The following is a 12,959-nucleotide window of genomic DNA, read 5'->3' on the forward strand; positions in this document are numbered from 1 at the left end:
ACAAAGGAGACTGCTGCTAGTGTTGCAAAATAATTGAGCCGGAGCCTCTTGCAATCAAAAGATGATTAGCTTCTTGTGTTAGTGTGTGTTCTGATGTGAACCAATCTATTATGTCTGTTTTGTGTTCCTAGGGATGCACTATTTTTATGTGGAACTTGCAAAAGCAGACACAGTTCACTGATGTTTGTTAGTGACCTTGTCTTGTCCTCTGAATTATGGACAGTCTGCTTTGAACATGGGGAAATGCTACTAGCAGTCATTAAGTGGATGTTAGGGTTTTTTTGTAGTTGTTTAACCTCTCCAAGGCCCTGCTGCAATTCTAGATGTAAAAAAAAGAGAAACTGAATTATGGGTGTTTAAAGCTGAAATATTTATAGAAGCAGTTTTTTATTTAAAAATAGCATTTGTGCCTGAGAAGATCAGATGTACCACTTCAGTATGAAAAGCCAAACCAGATTTTAGTTCATATTGTTAATAGAAATTGTATGAAGTTTGATAATGTAATTTAGCTGAAAATATTTTCTTGCAGTCTAGGTTTTGGAGTGGCTTTTGTGTTATTAAATATTATAAAGAAATCTATTTTAAGAAATTCTGAATTCTTTATAGTTATAGACTGCAAAGACTGGTAGTTTAATTACTGTTTATTAAAGAAGAGAATGTACTAAATAGCAGAACACAAGCCATAGAGATGAGATCTCTCAAATTAAAACAAAAGCAAATGGTATTTTGAAAACTTTGCTTACGAAGGGAAGATAGATGGGGATTCTATCACCAACAAAGTACAATGTTTTAAGATGAAAGTGTGTTCTTGAAGTAGATTACAATTAAAAACTGGACTATTTAGGATCAGCATGTACCTTGATTGTCTGTGACAAACTTATGTGGACTTGAAAATCCATCCTTATTAAAAATGAAAAGCAACAGTATGTGAAATCATGAAGTTCTTATTGATCTGAAGTCACTATTTAGGTTGATTAACGTTTTACCTGAATGAATGGAAGTCCTGCAGGATGTGGCCCAAGTGATTTGAAGGTGGTGGTAATTGTTAATGCTCCAGTATCAAAATTGCCTCCAAATTTGGGTTGTTTGGAAATGCTTCCTTATTTGAGAAATCCTACACTGATGGGATTGAAAGAGTAAAGAAATATCCTGAATTTCTCTTCTGAAGCTCAGGAAAAGGGTGTAACATACTGTGGTGTTTTTTCAGCTCAGTGAAAGGAACTCTTGCACTTTCTTTGTAAAGTGCTAAATTGTGTCAGGGAGTAAAAGAAATGACTTGTGAGTTACTGCTTTGAATTTTCAAATATTATCTTAGAGCACAATTTGGTGGGAAGAGAAGTGACCATGGAGCAATGATCCACAACTCCAAATAAAATAAATGCAAATTTGAATGTATTTTGAAGACAGGTATGGCCAATACTGTGACAGCACTATTAAAAATTTGAGGATAAAAGTCTGCCTAAAACTTTGGCTGCTGACTATGAAAACCAAATCCTGTCTGAACAAGGAGAAATTTCTGTTCCATCTTTCCTTAGAATGACAGATCTCCTTAACTTTGCAGCCTTCCTCCCCAAACCACTAGGAAGCAACACTCTTGATTAGTCAAGAGAAGGTTCAAGCATTAATATTAACTCCATCACATCACACTATCTGGTTCCACCAGCTTGGAAAGGATGGCCTTAGTTGTGTAGCTTTCCTTACTCATGGCTGTCAGGAAACAGCAAATTAATTGGGAGTCCAATTGGGATTTACCTTTTACCCCTTACCCTTGACCCCCATGATCTACCATTCATTTTGTTTTTGAAAGGCCTAACACTTCAAAGTATCTTGTTTGATGTATTAAGAAGAGAATATTTGTTGTGTGCTGGAGCACTGAGTATGTAAAGACAGACAAAAAGTAGGTGGAAGCTGTCGTGGAGTTTTTCTTTTAAGAAAACACTCTTTTTTTAAAAAAGTGGTTTTTTTCTTTTTAAAAAAAACCTCTTTTTAATGACAGAATTGAAGCTTCTTTTCTGTGAGGGTCCATTAAACATTTATTCTCAGAGGTAATTATGGACAGAGAGGGAAATGTTAACATCCAGGAAGACTGCAAAGCAGCCACCTACTCACCTTCAATTTCCTAGCACAGGCTTGACCTGACACCCTGCTTTGTTTGATAACACCTTGCATCTTGCCTCCAAAAGTATCATTTTGCTTCAAAGTTTCCAAGATCCCTGCAATTTAGTCAGGTTGAATCCAACCATAAAGAACAAGATCCTATTTTCTGTCTGCATGGATACTCTAAGAATTAGTTAGTCAATATTTTGCAATGCTTTAAGGAGTTAAAATTCTATAAAAACATGGCAATTTGGTCCTTCACTCCAGTGTAGCCCAGCTTTTAGTTGTCCTACTTGCCACAGTACCAGCAATTGAGCTTTTGCAAAATCAGTTGATCAGTTGTAGTTACTAATCAATGGGACTTCAAGAAGAAATTAGGGTAATAGCAGATGTAGTAAAGCTGGTCAGCAGATTCCATTATTCTCCTGGAAGAAGTACTGAGCTAACTAAACCATAGTTTGGGTTTCACTGTGCTGCCTGGTGTGCAATCTCTCTTTAATTGTAACATACAACTGGTAGCTCAATTTATGGTCATTCCACATCTCACTGAACCTTTTCATATTCATATTCTGACCAAGTTCTTACAACAGTAAATCATTCTACGTGGCATTTTTCAATTCTGATTTCAAAGTACAGTGCAGTGTTAACTCAAAATGAAGCTTTAACTCAAATGTCAATTGTGACTAGTAAAATTATTTTTAAACACTTTTTGTGTGCTCTGAAGGTTTTTTGGATGCAAGGCACTCTGAATTTCATCAGTGACTGAATTTAATGCTGCTGCAAACTATGGGAGCTTCATCTCAAGGACTGAGGAACTTAGAACACAGGGAGTCACGAGTGTGTTCTTAACTGGTGCCAGAACATCAGCTCAAGCTGATTGCTCCTTTGTGTCACTCTTAGGGCAAGAGTGTGATTCATCACTTCCATTCTGCTGAATATCAAGTGCAGATGCATCTTTATGGGTTAGATTTTACTTCCATTGACGATTAAATGGCATCGTGATCTCATTTGTAATAATGGAAGTTGGGAGTAATTTGGTAAAGGCAATTGACCTACATCAGTATAATTCTTGTGTGAAATCTTGTCAGATTCAACAGCTTCTCTAGAAACAGTTGTGATCTTAGCAAATAGATATGTTTAGTTCCCCAGGAAAGGATGTGGATTTCCCCTGCGCTGGGGAACATCTGTGGGTTCTGCTTATTTGTCAGTAGAATATCTTAAAAATAAATTAAGGCATTTAAATCTTGTGTTCTTCATGTGTGAAAGTTCAGGCATGATGTAGCTTTCAATGAATTATTAGACTTGACCACCAGCTCACTTCCATTTTGACAATAATACCATCTGCTATTCTTTCATAGTGTGCTTGTTCCTCTATCTTTGTAACTCTCTTGATGACTACATTGTTTTGATATGCTAGGCCAGTTAAGCTACAAAAATCTAGTTTAAAAATAGCTGTATGATTTTAAAATGATTTTTAAAAACTGGAGGAGCTCGGAAGAAATAATTGTGTATATATGGTTATAGATCTATTTTTGAATTTCTATTTCTGGTAAACTGAAGCTGATACACCAGCACAAAAAGGAAGATTTATGTAAGTATAGATATGGAGTCATTTCAGGCTGTGCTCAGGATCATCTTACTGGCATGTCTTTGGGTCACTGGGCCAAGCAGGGTTTGCTTAGGTTTTGTTGTGCATTTTTCTTCTATTTTTTTTTGCCTTTTTTTTTTCTCCCTCTCTGTGGCATTCTTCCTCTGTCAACCTATTTTATTTTGAGAGCAGAATTTCCTCCCTAGTTTCTTCCTTCTTCAACTAATTGATGTCTTTTGCTTGTAGACATCCGCTGGGCTGCAAAAACAGCAGTACAGTAGTGTAGAGCTAAATACAGATATTCAAAACATGAAATCTGTCAGTCCATCCCTTGGGCACCAGTCTATGCCTGTTCATGTTAGAACAGCAGACACATGCCTTATTAAATCAGGTGCTCTTTGTGCAGCCAGTGTTCTGTGGATTTTCTCTGCTCTGCTGTTGTGCTCATGCTGATAAGGTTTCCTTCCCCAGGCTGCAGTGCAACCAGCAGCCCGTTTGTGGTAGCAATTGCCACAACCACCACGGATTCAAATGGGAGAGAAATGGAATCAGAGGGATGTAAAGGTCCCATATTGTCATTTTCTACATTCTCAGAATCTATCAGCCTGGAACTTTCAGGCTATGCTTTTCCTTTGGGACTGATGGGCGGCACTGACCAGCAGAAAGTTCAGAATGTGGATATCTCAATTTCCCTCTCTCTCTCCAAAGTTCAAGCTGTGTTTCTTCAGGAGATGGCAGCAGATGATACAGTAATTGTAAAAGTCAGACTCTTGTGACTGAAGAGGAAAGATGTCCAGCAGTTACTCAGTTAAGTAACAAAATGATCAAGCCTTTTGCATTGCAATGATACAGAGGGAAGTGAGTAAGATTTTGAGCCTTTTGTGTTCCTTTGAGGTAAGAGAAGAACCCTTCAGACTAAAGAAAGATGTCCACTGCCTGACAGCTTACAGTGTGGAAGTTTTCATATCCAATTGGATCATGCTGTGTTTTATTTTATGAGTACTTGTGCCTGTGTGTAAAGAGCATGGCTTTGCTTTGCTCTGGAAGTGTAGCAGAAGAAACTGAGGAATTGGATAGAGTCTGCTTCAGGGATTTAGTTGTTAAGGAGCCAGGTCTGAAATGTTCATCTTGCTTTCACTCATCCAGTCTTCTTCTGAAGTCACAGGACTCGCAGTGTCTAATGGAAACACAGGTGAATGAGACATAGATGAGATCTGAAAAGGCAATCAGGGAGCAAAGTGGGAAGTGGGGCTTCTTCCCTTCTCTTTACAGTTTGGTTCTTGTGCAACATTGGGTCAGGCATTTATTTGGTTTTTACCAATATGATAGATTACCTGTGAAAAGTATCATTATATTTTATCAGGATCAAGACCTCAGATCTTTACAACTCGAGTTTTTTTTTCTGATTTAAGAAAACAGTGCAAAAAGCTGAGAAGGGGACAGGAAAAAGGATAATGTTGAAGAATGAAATGATGCAATTACATGAGCTTGCTATATGTGTAATTAGCATGAGCTTTCCATTATCTTTTTATTTTATTTGTTTTTGTTTATTCTTATTAAAAATCATTAGTTTCTCTTCCCATAGTGTAAAGCAAATATCAAATAAAGACTTAAAAATTCCACTGTGCTTTAAAAAAGGGTGAATTATGAAGGACAGTTGAAGTAGTCTGAGCCAGAGATGTGACCTATTCTGAAGTCTACCTTTTTTCTCAGTGCTGTAAAACTATTTCTATTTGAAGTTCAAGCAGAATAGGTCTTTCTCTGTTTCTCTCTTACTCTCCCCTAAATCAAAGAGGATATTAAACCTGATCTGGAAAACTTATTTCTGGTGATACATTACTTTCAGATAAAACTGTCCCTTCTTTCTCTTCTTTCTTTCCTTTTTCCTTCTCCTTTTCTTTTTTATGTTAGGAGCTTAGCTTGGTCATTCATGGTCTCCTGGAGTTCTGCAGATGCAACTCTTATAAACTAGTGTACACACTGATGACATTATAAAATAACTGAACTCTTAACCATTTCTGTTAAGGAAATATAAATAGTTCCTTCAGACCATGTGGAGCCAGTGAGCAAAGACTTTAAAGTTGTTTATTGTTTTATTTTGCTGGTCTGCATGTTTAGACCAAGATGGGAGAATTAAAAGTGGAGACATAAATAAACTGTTCTGATTGTGTTTTGGAGGGGGAGTTTAAATAATAGTATAACATTTTTTTTCAGCTTCTGAAGCTTCAGATTTTTTTGTGAAACTGCAGACATAATGAACATTTCTTATACTATGTCAATTCAAAACCTACTACTTTACTGTATTATCCTCCAAATCAAATAATGCTCTTGACTTTGTTGCCTGTCACTTCACCTATTTTTCTGCTTCTGTTCCACCAAGGTTCCACTGCAGCTGAGGAAGCTTTGGAGAGCACATATTCAGGCAGCCACCCATTACATATTGCTACAAGTATTTGGAATTATTTTCAGCAGTCTTGGAGTTCACAGTGACAGCCACACAACCATTTTTAAATTTGAATAATTTTTAATATGAATTATTGTTGTGCGCAAGCCCAGATCTGTGCAGCAGAAGCAGATTTAATTTAACAGTGTTCAGGAACCTTTTCAGGACACCTTAAATATCTCTCCAGCAAAAAGCACCTCTAAACACTTTGTTTCACACTTTCAGAACTTCTGTAACATTTTAAAGTCCCACTAAATGAGTTTTCAGGATGTCCTAGCAGAGGGATTGGTCAAGATGGCACCTTAATGAAACATACGTTTTTTAACACTGATGATGTAACCAATTCAATTAGGGTTTGTGTTGCATTTGCTCTTGGTGTTTTTGACAGGTGTTTTTTGGAAATAGATTGAGCTCTTTTGAGCAGTCTATTGGAACTAATTTTGTTTTAAAGGGCAAAAAGTCTAACACAATGTTTAGGTGGTACTGAGATAACTCTGGTTTGTCTATAGTCTGCAACCATACAATTCTAGAAAATGAGGTTGAAATCAAGAATTTATGCCTATGGAAGTTGTTTCTAACTTAGTGCCCATTTTGAATTGACCACAAAACCCTTATTCACCTAAACACAATTTCCAGTCATCTTAACAGCAGGCAATAGGAGAAATGCAAGTTGTGGGACAGGTTTTAAGATCATACAAAATAAAGTTGCTGCAGTTGAAGCTGAGGTTGATTGCTGGGTGAATTGTGTTTTTTCTTAATTTTGGAGAGAAATAATTGGGGGTGAAAAAGCCAGAGGAACACCACAAAGATTGCATTATGACCAGATACACTTCCTAAGCAGTGTAGCCCTTCAGTGTAGGAAGAGTCATTGTTGAAAATGGAATGTTGACATTGTATATCAGGCCAACATCACGGTAACTGACTATTCTAACAAATTAATCTAATCATCTTCCTTGCAGCTGATCCATAAGATGATGTATTTTTAGACTATTTTATCTCATTAGTGATTATTGCAAATCCTCCAAAATCTGTCAGAATGCCAAATTGCTGGCTTCCTTGAGTTTGTCAATAATTTTCTGTGTTGACAAAGCATATTTAAAAGTTTTGAATCTTTAAATTCCAAAAGACAAGGAAGGAACTTGGTCTTACAACCCACCCCAACATCAATTTCTTTCTCTTTTTTGAACTCAGTTTATGAATTTTATACTTGGAATTGGTTTTCCTAGCTAAATATGTTTTTCTGCATTGCCTTATTTTCATTTTGTGTAGTTTTCATTGTTTCCTAATTAGGTCCACTGAGGTTTCCAAATGTCAGCATCATGTAATTCTTCTAGTCACTGTCAGGTCTTCCTCAACAACTTGCAAACATTTATTCTTTGAAGAATCCCTCCCTTCCAAAACAGTCTCTTTGTGCTTGCCCTAAATCTAAAATTCTGTGTGGTTCTTAGTTAAGGACAAGCTACAAACTCCATATTCTTGAGTGTTTTCTAGAACTGTGGTGGCAGATTAGAATGCTCTCAATTTTGTTGTGTAAGCTGTGGCAAGGATCTAAGATACACTCAGGAGTTTGCATGATTATTTTCACCAATGTAGGCTGACTGGATTAAAATTTCATTTTTCATTGTACATCTCCTTAAAGACTTTATAAATTCAGGTCCTTTTCACTGTATAAAATTTCAAAATTTCCTGTGTGGATGTAACTGTTCCAGATTTTAAGAAATGAAATCACCTAGAAATTCTGATCATTGGTCTTCTGCTTTCCATCCATCCCAGACTTTTTTTTTATCTTGACAAATCTCTGGTGTTCTAGCTAGCTGATAATTTTGAAATGTCTGCACTTTTCTGTCCACACTTTGAATAGCTTTAGATAGGATTATCAATTGCTTTAATTGCAATTGAAATTAAACAACCAAGAAAAGTCAAATAAAGAACATTTTTATAAATCTGTATTCATTGGTCCAAAAAGGTATTTTTTTCATTATCAAATAAGAAGTGGGGGGGGGGATGATGCAGTTTTAGATGATACATAGTTCAAAAGAATAAAAAAAAATAAGTGGGAGAACAATTCTTGCCACAGCAGTCCTGAAATATGAGAAAAATGTATTATCATCAATATTTCATTTAAAAAAATGGTATTTTACTGTGTGTGGTCTAACAATGCAGTCTTGTCAGAAATGACAGGAGTTGTTAGGAGCATCATGTTGTTCATGCACAGTGATTCTTCAGTGTGCTCAGGCTGTTGCTTTAGGCTGGAATAGTCATTTATTTAAAATAATATCCCATAGTCTTCAGTGCAAGAAAGTGCAGATTCTTATGGGAAACCTTCTGTTTGTTGTCAGAGGTGCAAAACCTAAAATCTGTGGGTAAAAAATATTTTTCAGCAGAGTAATACAGAGCTCTGGCACCAATTCTCTGAGCTGGCCCTGGAAGGAATTGCATTTGTGTTCTGAACATTAGTACCATTTCTGGGATAAAATGCATTTCTTTTCCACTTTTGAATAATTTACCCTTTTCTTTTAGAGTAGAAGGCATTACTGCCAAAATAGTGTGAGCATAATCTACTGCAATTAGCCCAGTGCAAACCCTACATCATTTTAGAAATTCTGAGAGTGCTTAAAAGAGCCTTAAAAATAATGTTGTAAGTTATAAAAATAGTTCAGCGCAGAGTTCTTGCACACTCTGGTCTGCCTTCATCCCGTTGCTTTCTAGCCCTATAGTCCAAACAACATGACATGACAGTAACTCCTCCTTTTGGAAACAGGGAAATGTTCTCCTGCACAACCTGTTCAGGTGATTTCCATCCTGAAGATGAATGCAGGTCCCAAACTGGATTTTGAAGAAGTTGTTGTGCCCAATATACTCTTTATAAGGCTGGATAACGGGGAAGGGCTGCTATATTGTACACAGAACAAAACATTCCTGGCATGAAAAATGGACTTGCATGTTCACAGTGTGTACCCTGCAAGTCATTTTTGGACACTTTACAACTTTAAATAGCAGTTTTTCAGGAATCTCTGACCTGGTGCTTTATATGGCCCTCGTCACAATTGTTCTCAGAGCAACTGAAGAGCAATTCAAGAGCTTCTTCTTGTACCTTTTCATGGGATAGAAAATTTGTATCTCTACCTTAGAGAGGCCTAAGGCTGAATATACATAGATCATTTGTCCTGTCTATCATCATGGGCTTAGGGGAAGTCCACAAGTGCTGATGCAGGCTAGTGTGGGATAGATACTCTTGTGTCTGATCTTTACGTTGTCCATCTCACCTCCAAATCTGCTGGCTGCCATATCAGGCAGGGGCTAAGACCTTTTGAATTGGTTTTGTATTGAAATAGTAATTCTTTCATAATTTTCTTTAAAGCTGATCTCTTGTATATTCATCTTCAGGTGTGTCTGTGGGGATTGAACTCTTAAGAAGGCTAATTTTCCTAGTTTCTATAAAGGGTAATATCTCAGGTTCTTACCTGATGGAATCCATATTAAATGTGCATTTCAGTATTCACATTAAGAAAAAAATCTTACAAGCATCTTTACTTCAAATGTCACCTCTTTAAGCCTGTTTTCATGGACTCCATCTTCTTTGTGTACTTGGACAATGCAAAAACTTTAGTGGAAGGTGTGGTGTTCACTCTTATCCCACTTGATTCTTTAGCAGGATCTTTCTATCTTAATCCTGCAATCAGTTTCTTTCCACTTCTCTGTATAGGAAATTATTTTATTAGAATTGCTGAGTAAGGAAACCTCAAGTTATAGTAGAATTTTATTTATGCTGGAGAAATTAATGCCAGCTAATAGTGTTGTTTCTTGTTCTATTTTTCTTTGGTATTTGATTTTTGGTAATTGGCCCAACTTGTGTCCTACTGTGGGAGCTTGGCAGAGAGAGAGAGGGATAAAGAACAGAGGAAAAGATTTGTAGGTGTCAGAGACAGCTTGTGTATGTGCCTGCATACATATGTGAGCTGGCAGAAAGCAGGGCTATGTGGATTTTAACTATTTAAATAATACTGTACATTAATCTTCAGCTAGCTGAGGATGTGACCCAAGAGATGCAATAGAAACATTTACAGGTGCTCCAGCAGTGTTTGATTTCTGGCAGTGTTTGATTTCTGATCAGCATGCGTTCACTTCCCAAGATACCTTGTCCATGCAAGGGTGAATCATGCAAGGCTCATTTGACTCATGGGTGGAAAAAATGGAGTTAGCACAACTCAAAATGGCAAGGATTTGTGGTCACAAGAGAAAAACAAAATGTACATTTACACAACAAATGTAGGCAGTGAAGTATCTTCTGTTCAGTCCTTTTTATAATGGTGAAAGGACGACTTGACTTTTTTAAAAAAAGGAAACTTGAACTGAAAATGAAAGCCAATATATTGCCATTCTACCTCTAGCTGAGATCTTGCCTGATCTGATAAATTAAATGGGTAAGTGCATGTGACATTATTAGAGAAAAACTAGGCAAGAGAGGACAGTGTATTTTAATTGCTCAGAGGAACTCTTCCTCCTGAGTCAGAAATAAAGCTGTGCCTCTACATGCTGTCAATGGCAATATGGTGTTGGATAATTACCCTTTGAATAGCATCTAATGCAGAAGTTGTGATGATCAGTGGTTATTAGAAACCAAAATGACCTTTATTTAGGACAAGTGATTTGGCTGCATCCAGTTTTTGGTAAGTCCTTTACATCTATTATAGTTTTTCTTGTAGTTCCAAATGGATGTGTTGTGTGGTGGTGGGTTTTTTTGGTTTTTTTTTTGGTTTCTTTCCATGAATCTGTTAGCTGGTGGTGCTTTCTATAATATTTTGAGTTCCAGCTGAAAGACAGCTCAATTAAAGTGATGGGGAGGAAGCCTCATGAGGAGATGGATATTTGATACATCCCACTGAAAGGCATCTGTAGAGAAGGCACTAAGTTTGTTCAAAAGTATTTCTTTTATAGGGGTATTACGAATTGTAAATACTCTTTTTTTTCTAGTTAAAATGGAAAGCCACTTGAAAGGAAATAACCACGGTGTTTTAAGCTCCACAAATAGTATTGCATGCATGTGATGTTAGGTGGGTATACGGTTATGGTGAGAATCTACAGCCCTGGGTTTGCTCCTAGGACTCGGTATTCCAGGCGCTCACCTCCGTGCACGTCAGAGTGGTTCAGTTCTTTGGGTTGTGACAGTTTCTGCAGTGGTTCTGAGGAGTGTTTTAGGACTCTGCATCTCTTGTTTAACATGGCAGCTCGGAGAGTCCAGATAGGTTTAACATGTACTGCATTCAGTTCGCATTTCATTTTAAAGGAGTCGTTTTCGCTCTCTGCGGAGGCTTCAATTATAGAGGGCCAAATGACAGGCATAATTAAGGCAAGTGGTGGGATACCAGCGGAGCACTTCGGCGTTTCCACCAAGGATTTTGCAAATCCTAGCTTGATTAATCTGTTTAAACATCTGTGCATCCTCTCGTCTGTGCAGTTCACCCCTGGGTACCTCTCCCTTCCGCTGCCTGCTTGCCGCGCCGTGTCCGCCTGCCCGCGGGGGCTCCGGCGGAGCCGCAGCCCGCCCGGCGCTCGCACACCACGCGAGCGGCTTCGTGCTCCTTGAAATGCAGCTCACACTCGCGTTCCGTAGTGGAACCGCAGGGCAGAGCCCACGCTGTGGAGAGAGCGGATCGGAGCGGTGCCGCTGCCCGGCCCCTGCCCCGGCCCGGCCCCCGCCGCTCCCCGCTCCGTCCCCCGCTCCCCCAGGCAGCAGCCGGCTCCAGCTCGCCTCCTTGACGTCATGTCTGTGGCGAGGCTTCAGCAGGCGCAGTGGAGGCAGGCAGCGTGTTAAACTTTCAGATCAAGTCCGGCGTCTCCCAACGCCGTGCGCGGGGAGCTGCGTGCAGCCGCCGCAGCTGGAACATCTGGAAGCGTTCAGTGTGTCTGTCTGTCGGCGAGAGGCAGAGAGCGGGGAGCGAGAGCGCTGAGGGAGGGGAGGGAGTAAGGGGCTGGGACTGTGCTCTCTTCCTCTGCAGAAACAGCTCCCTGCCAACACAACGCGCTCAGAATGGCTTTGAAGAGGAGGAGCAGCAGCGTTTGAACATCTCCCCTTTTTTTTTGCCTCGTCCTCCTGTTGTTAATCTTATAGTTGGTGGATTTTAAAAAGACATTTAACCCTCAGAGGTTTGTCCTGGATGCTTTTGCTTTTTTTCCTTCTCCCCCCCCACCCCTCCTCTCGTTTCCCCCCTTCCTGTTCTTTTTTATGGTTTAACAGCCAGAGGTGCTGTGCTAAATTCTTGGAAGGGGCCCGGATGTACTGAGGATGCATTGCAATTTCACTAAAGGAGGCAGTAGTGGAAAGGATCAGTTTTTGGTGTTTGATGCAATAATGGGAATCAGGTAATAATAAAAGGGGAAATTCTGCAGCTCCATTCTTCTTTGAATTTTACCAAGCCGATTTTCGGAGGGATTATTCTGGACTCGTTTTAAATGGTCAATGAAAACAAGAGGATGTACATTCCAGAAGAAAACCATCAAGGTAAGCCTGAGATTTACCTCCGAGGACCTAGCAACCGTTCCCTCCCCTGCCCTTTGTCCCTTATCTCCCGGCTCGGCTCAGCCGCCGCCACAGGCGGAGGACAGCCTTTGACACCGGGTTCCATTCGGAGCACACAGCTCCCCTCGGCCGGGCGTGCTCCGGGGAGACCCCCGCAGCCCCTCACAGAACGGCTGCTCCTTATGAAAGCCCGGGCAAAGAAAAGTTGCTTTAAGTCGCCGTCGTCGCCTTCTCAGGCGAAGGGGCGAGGAGGGGCGGCCGGCGAGGGGGCTGCGCGCTGGGGCCGGGGGCTCGGGGGAGCCGCGGAGCCG

At 39.6% G+C, this 12,959-nt stretch overlaps 1 protein-coding gene across 17 annotated transcripts in view; it reads left to right on the forward strand.

Annotated features, from left to right (window-relative positions):
• CACNA1C (calcium voltage-gated channel subunit alpha1 C) overlaps nucleotides 1–12,959 on the forward strand; it is a 450,865-nt gene that overhangs the window by 29,108 nt on the left and 408,798 nt on the right. For 7 of the 17 annotated variants that reach the window (XM_084206875.1, XM_084206882.1, XM_084206876.1 and 4 more), the window contains exon 1: nucleotides 12,481–12,630. The exons of 9 other annotated variants lie outside the window; for them this stretch is intronic. In XM_084206875.1, the coding sequence (XP_084063001.1) occupies nucleotides 12,582–12,630 (49 nt within the window). In that variant the 5' untranslated portion in view covers nucleotides 12,481–12,581. Of the gene's footprint in view, nucleotides 1–12,164; nucleotides 12,276–12,480; nucleotides 12,631–12,959 lie in introns of those variants that run through there. One more of the 17 variants, XM_084206869.1, reaches the window with a different exon arrangement.

The sequence above is a fragment of the Fringilla coelebs genome (genome assembly GCF_963513975.1).
Source record: "Fringilla coelebs genome assembly, chromosome: 5".
NCBI lineage: Eukaryota > Metazoa > Chordata > Aves > Passeriformes > Fringillidae > Fringilla > Fringilla coelebs.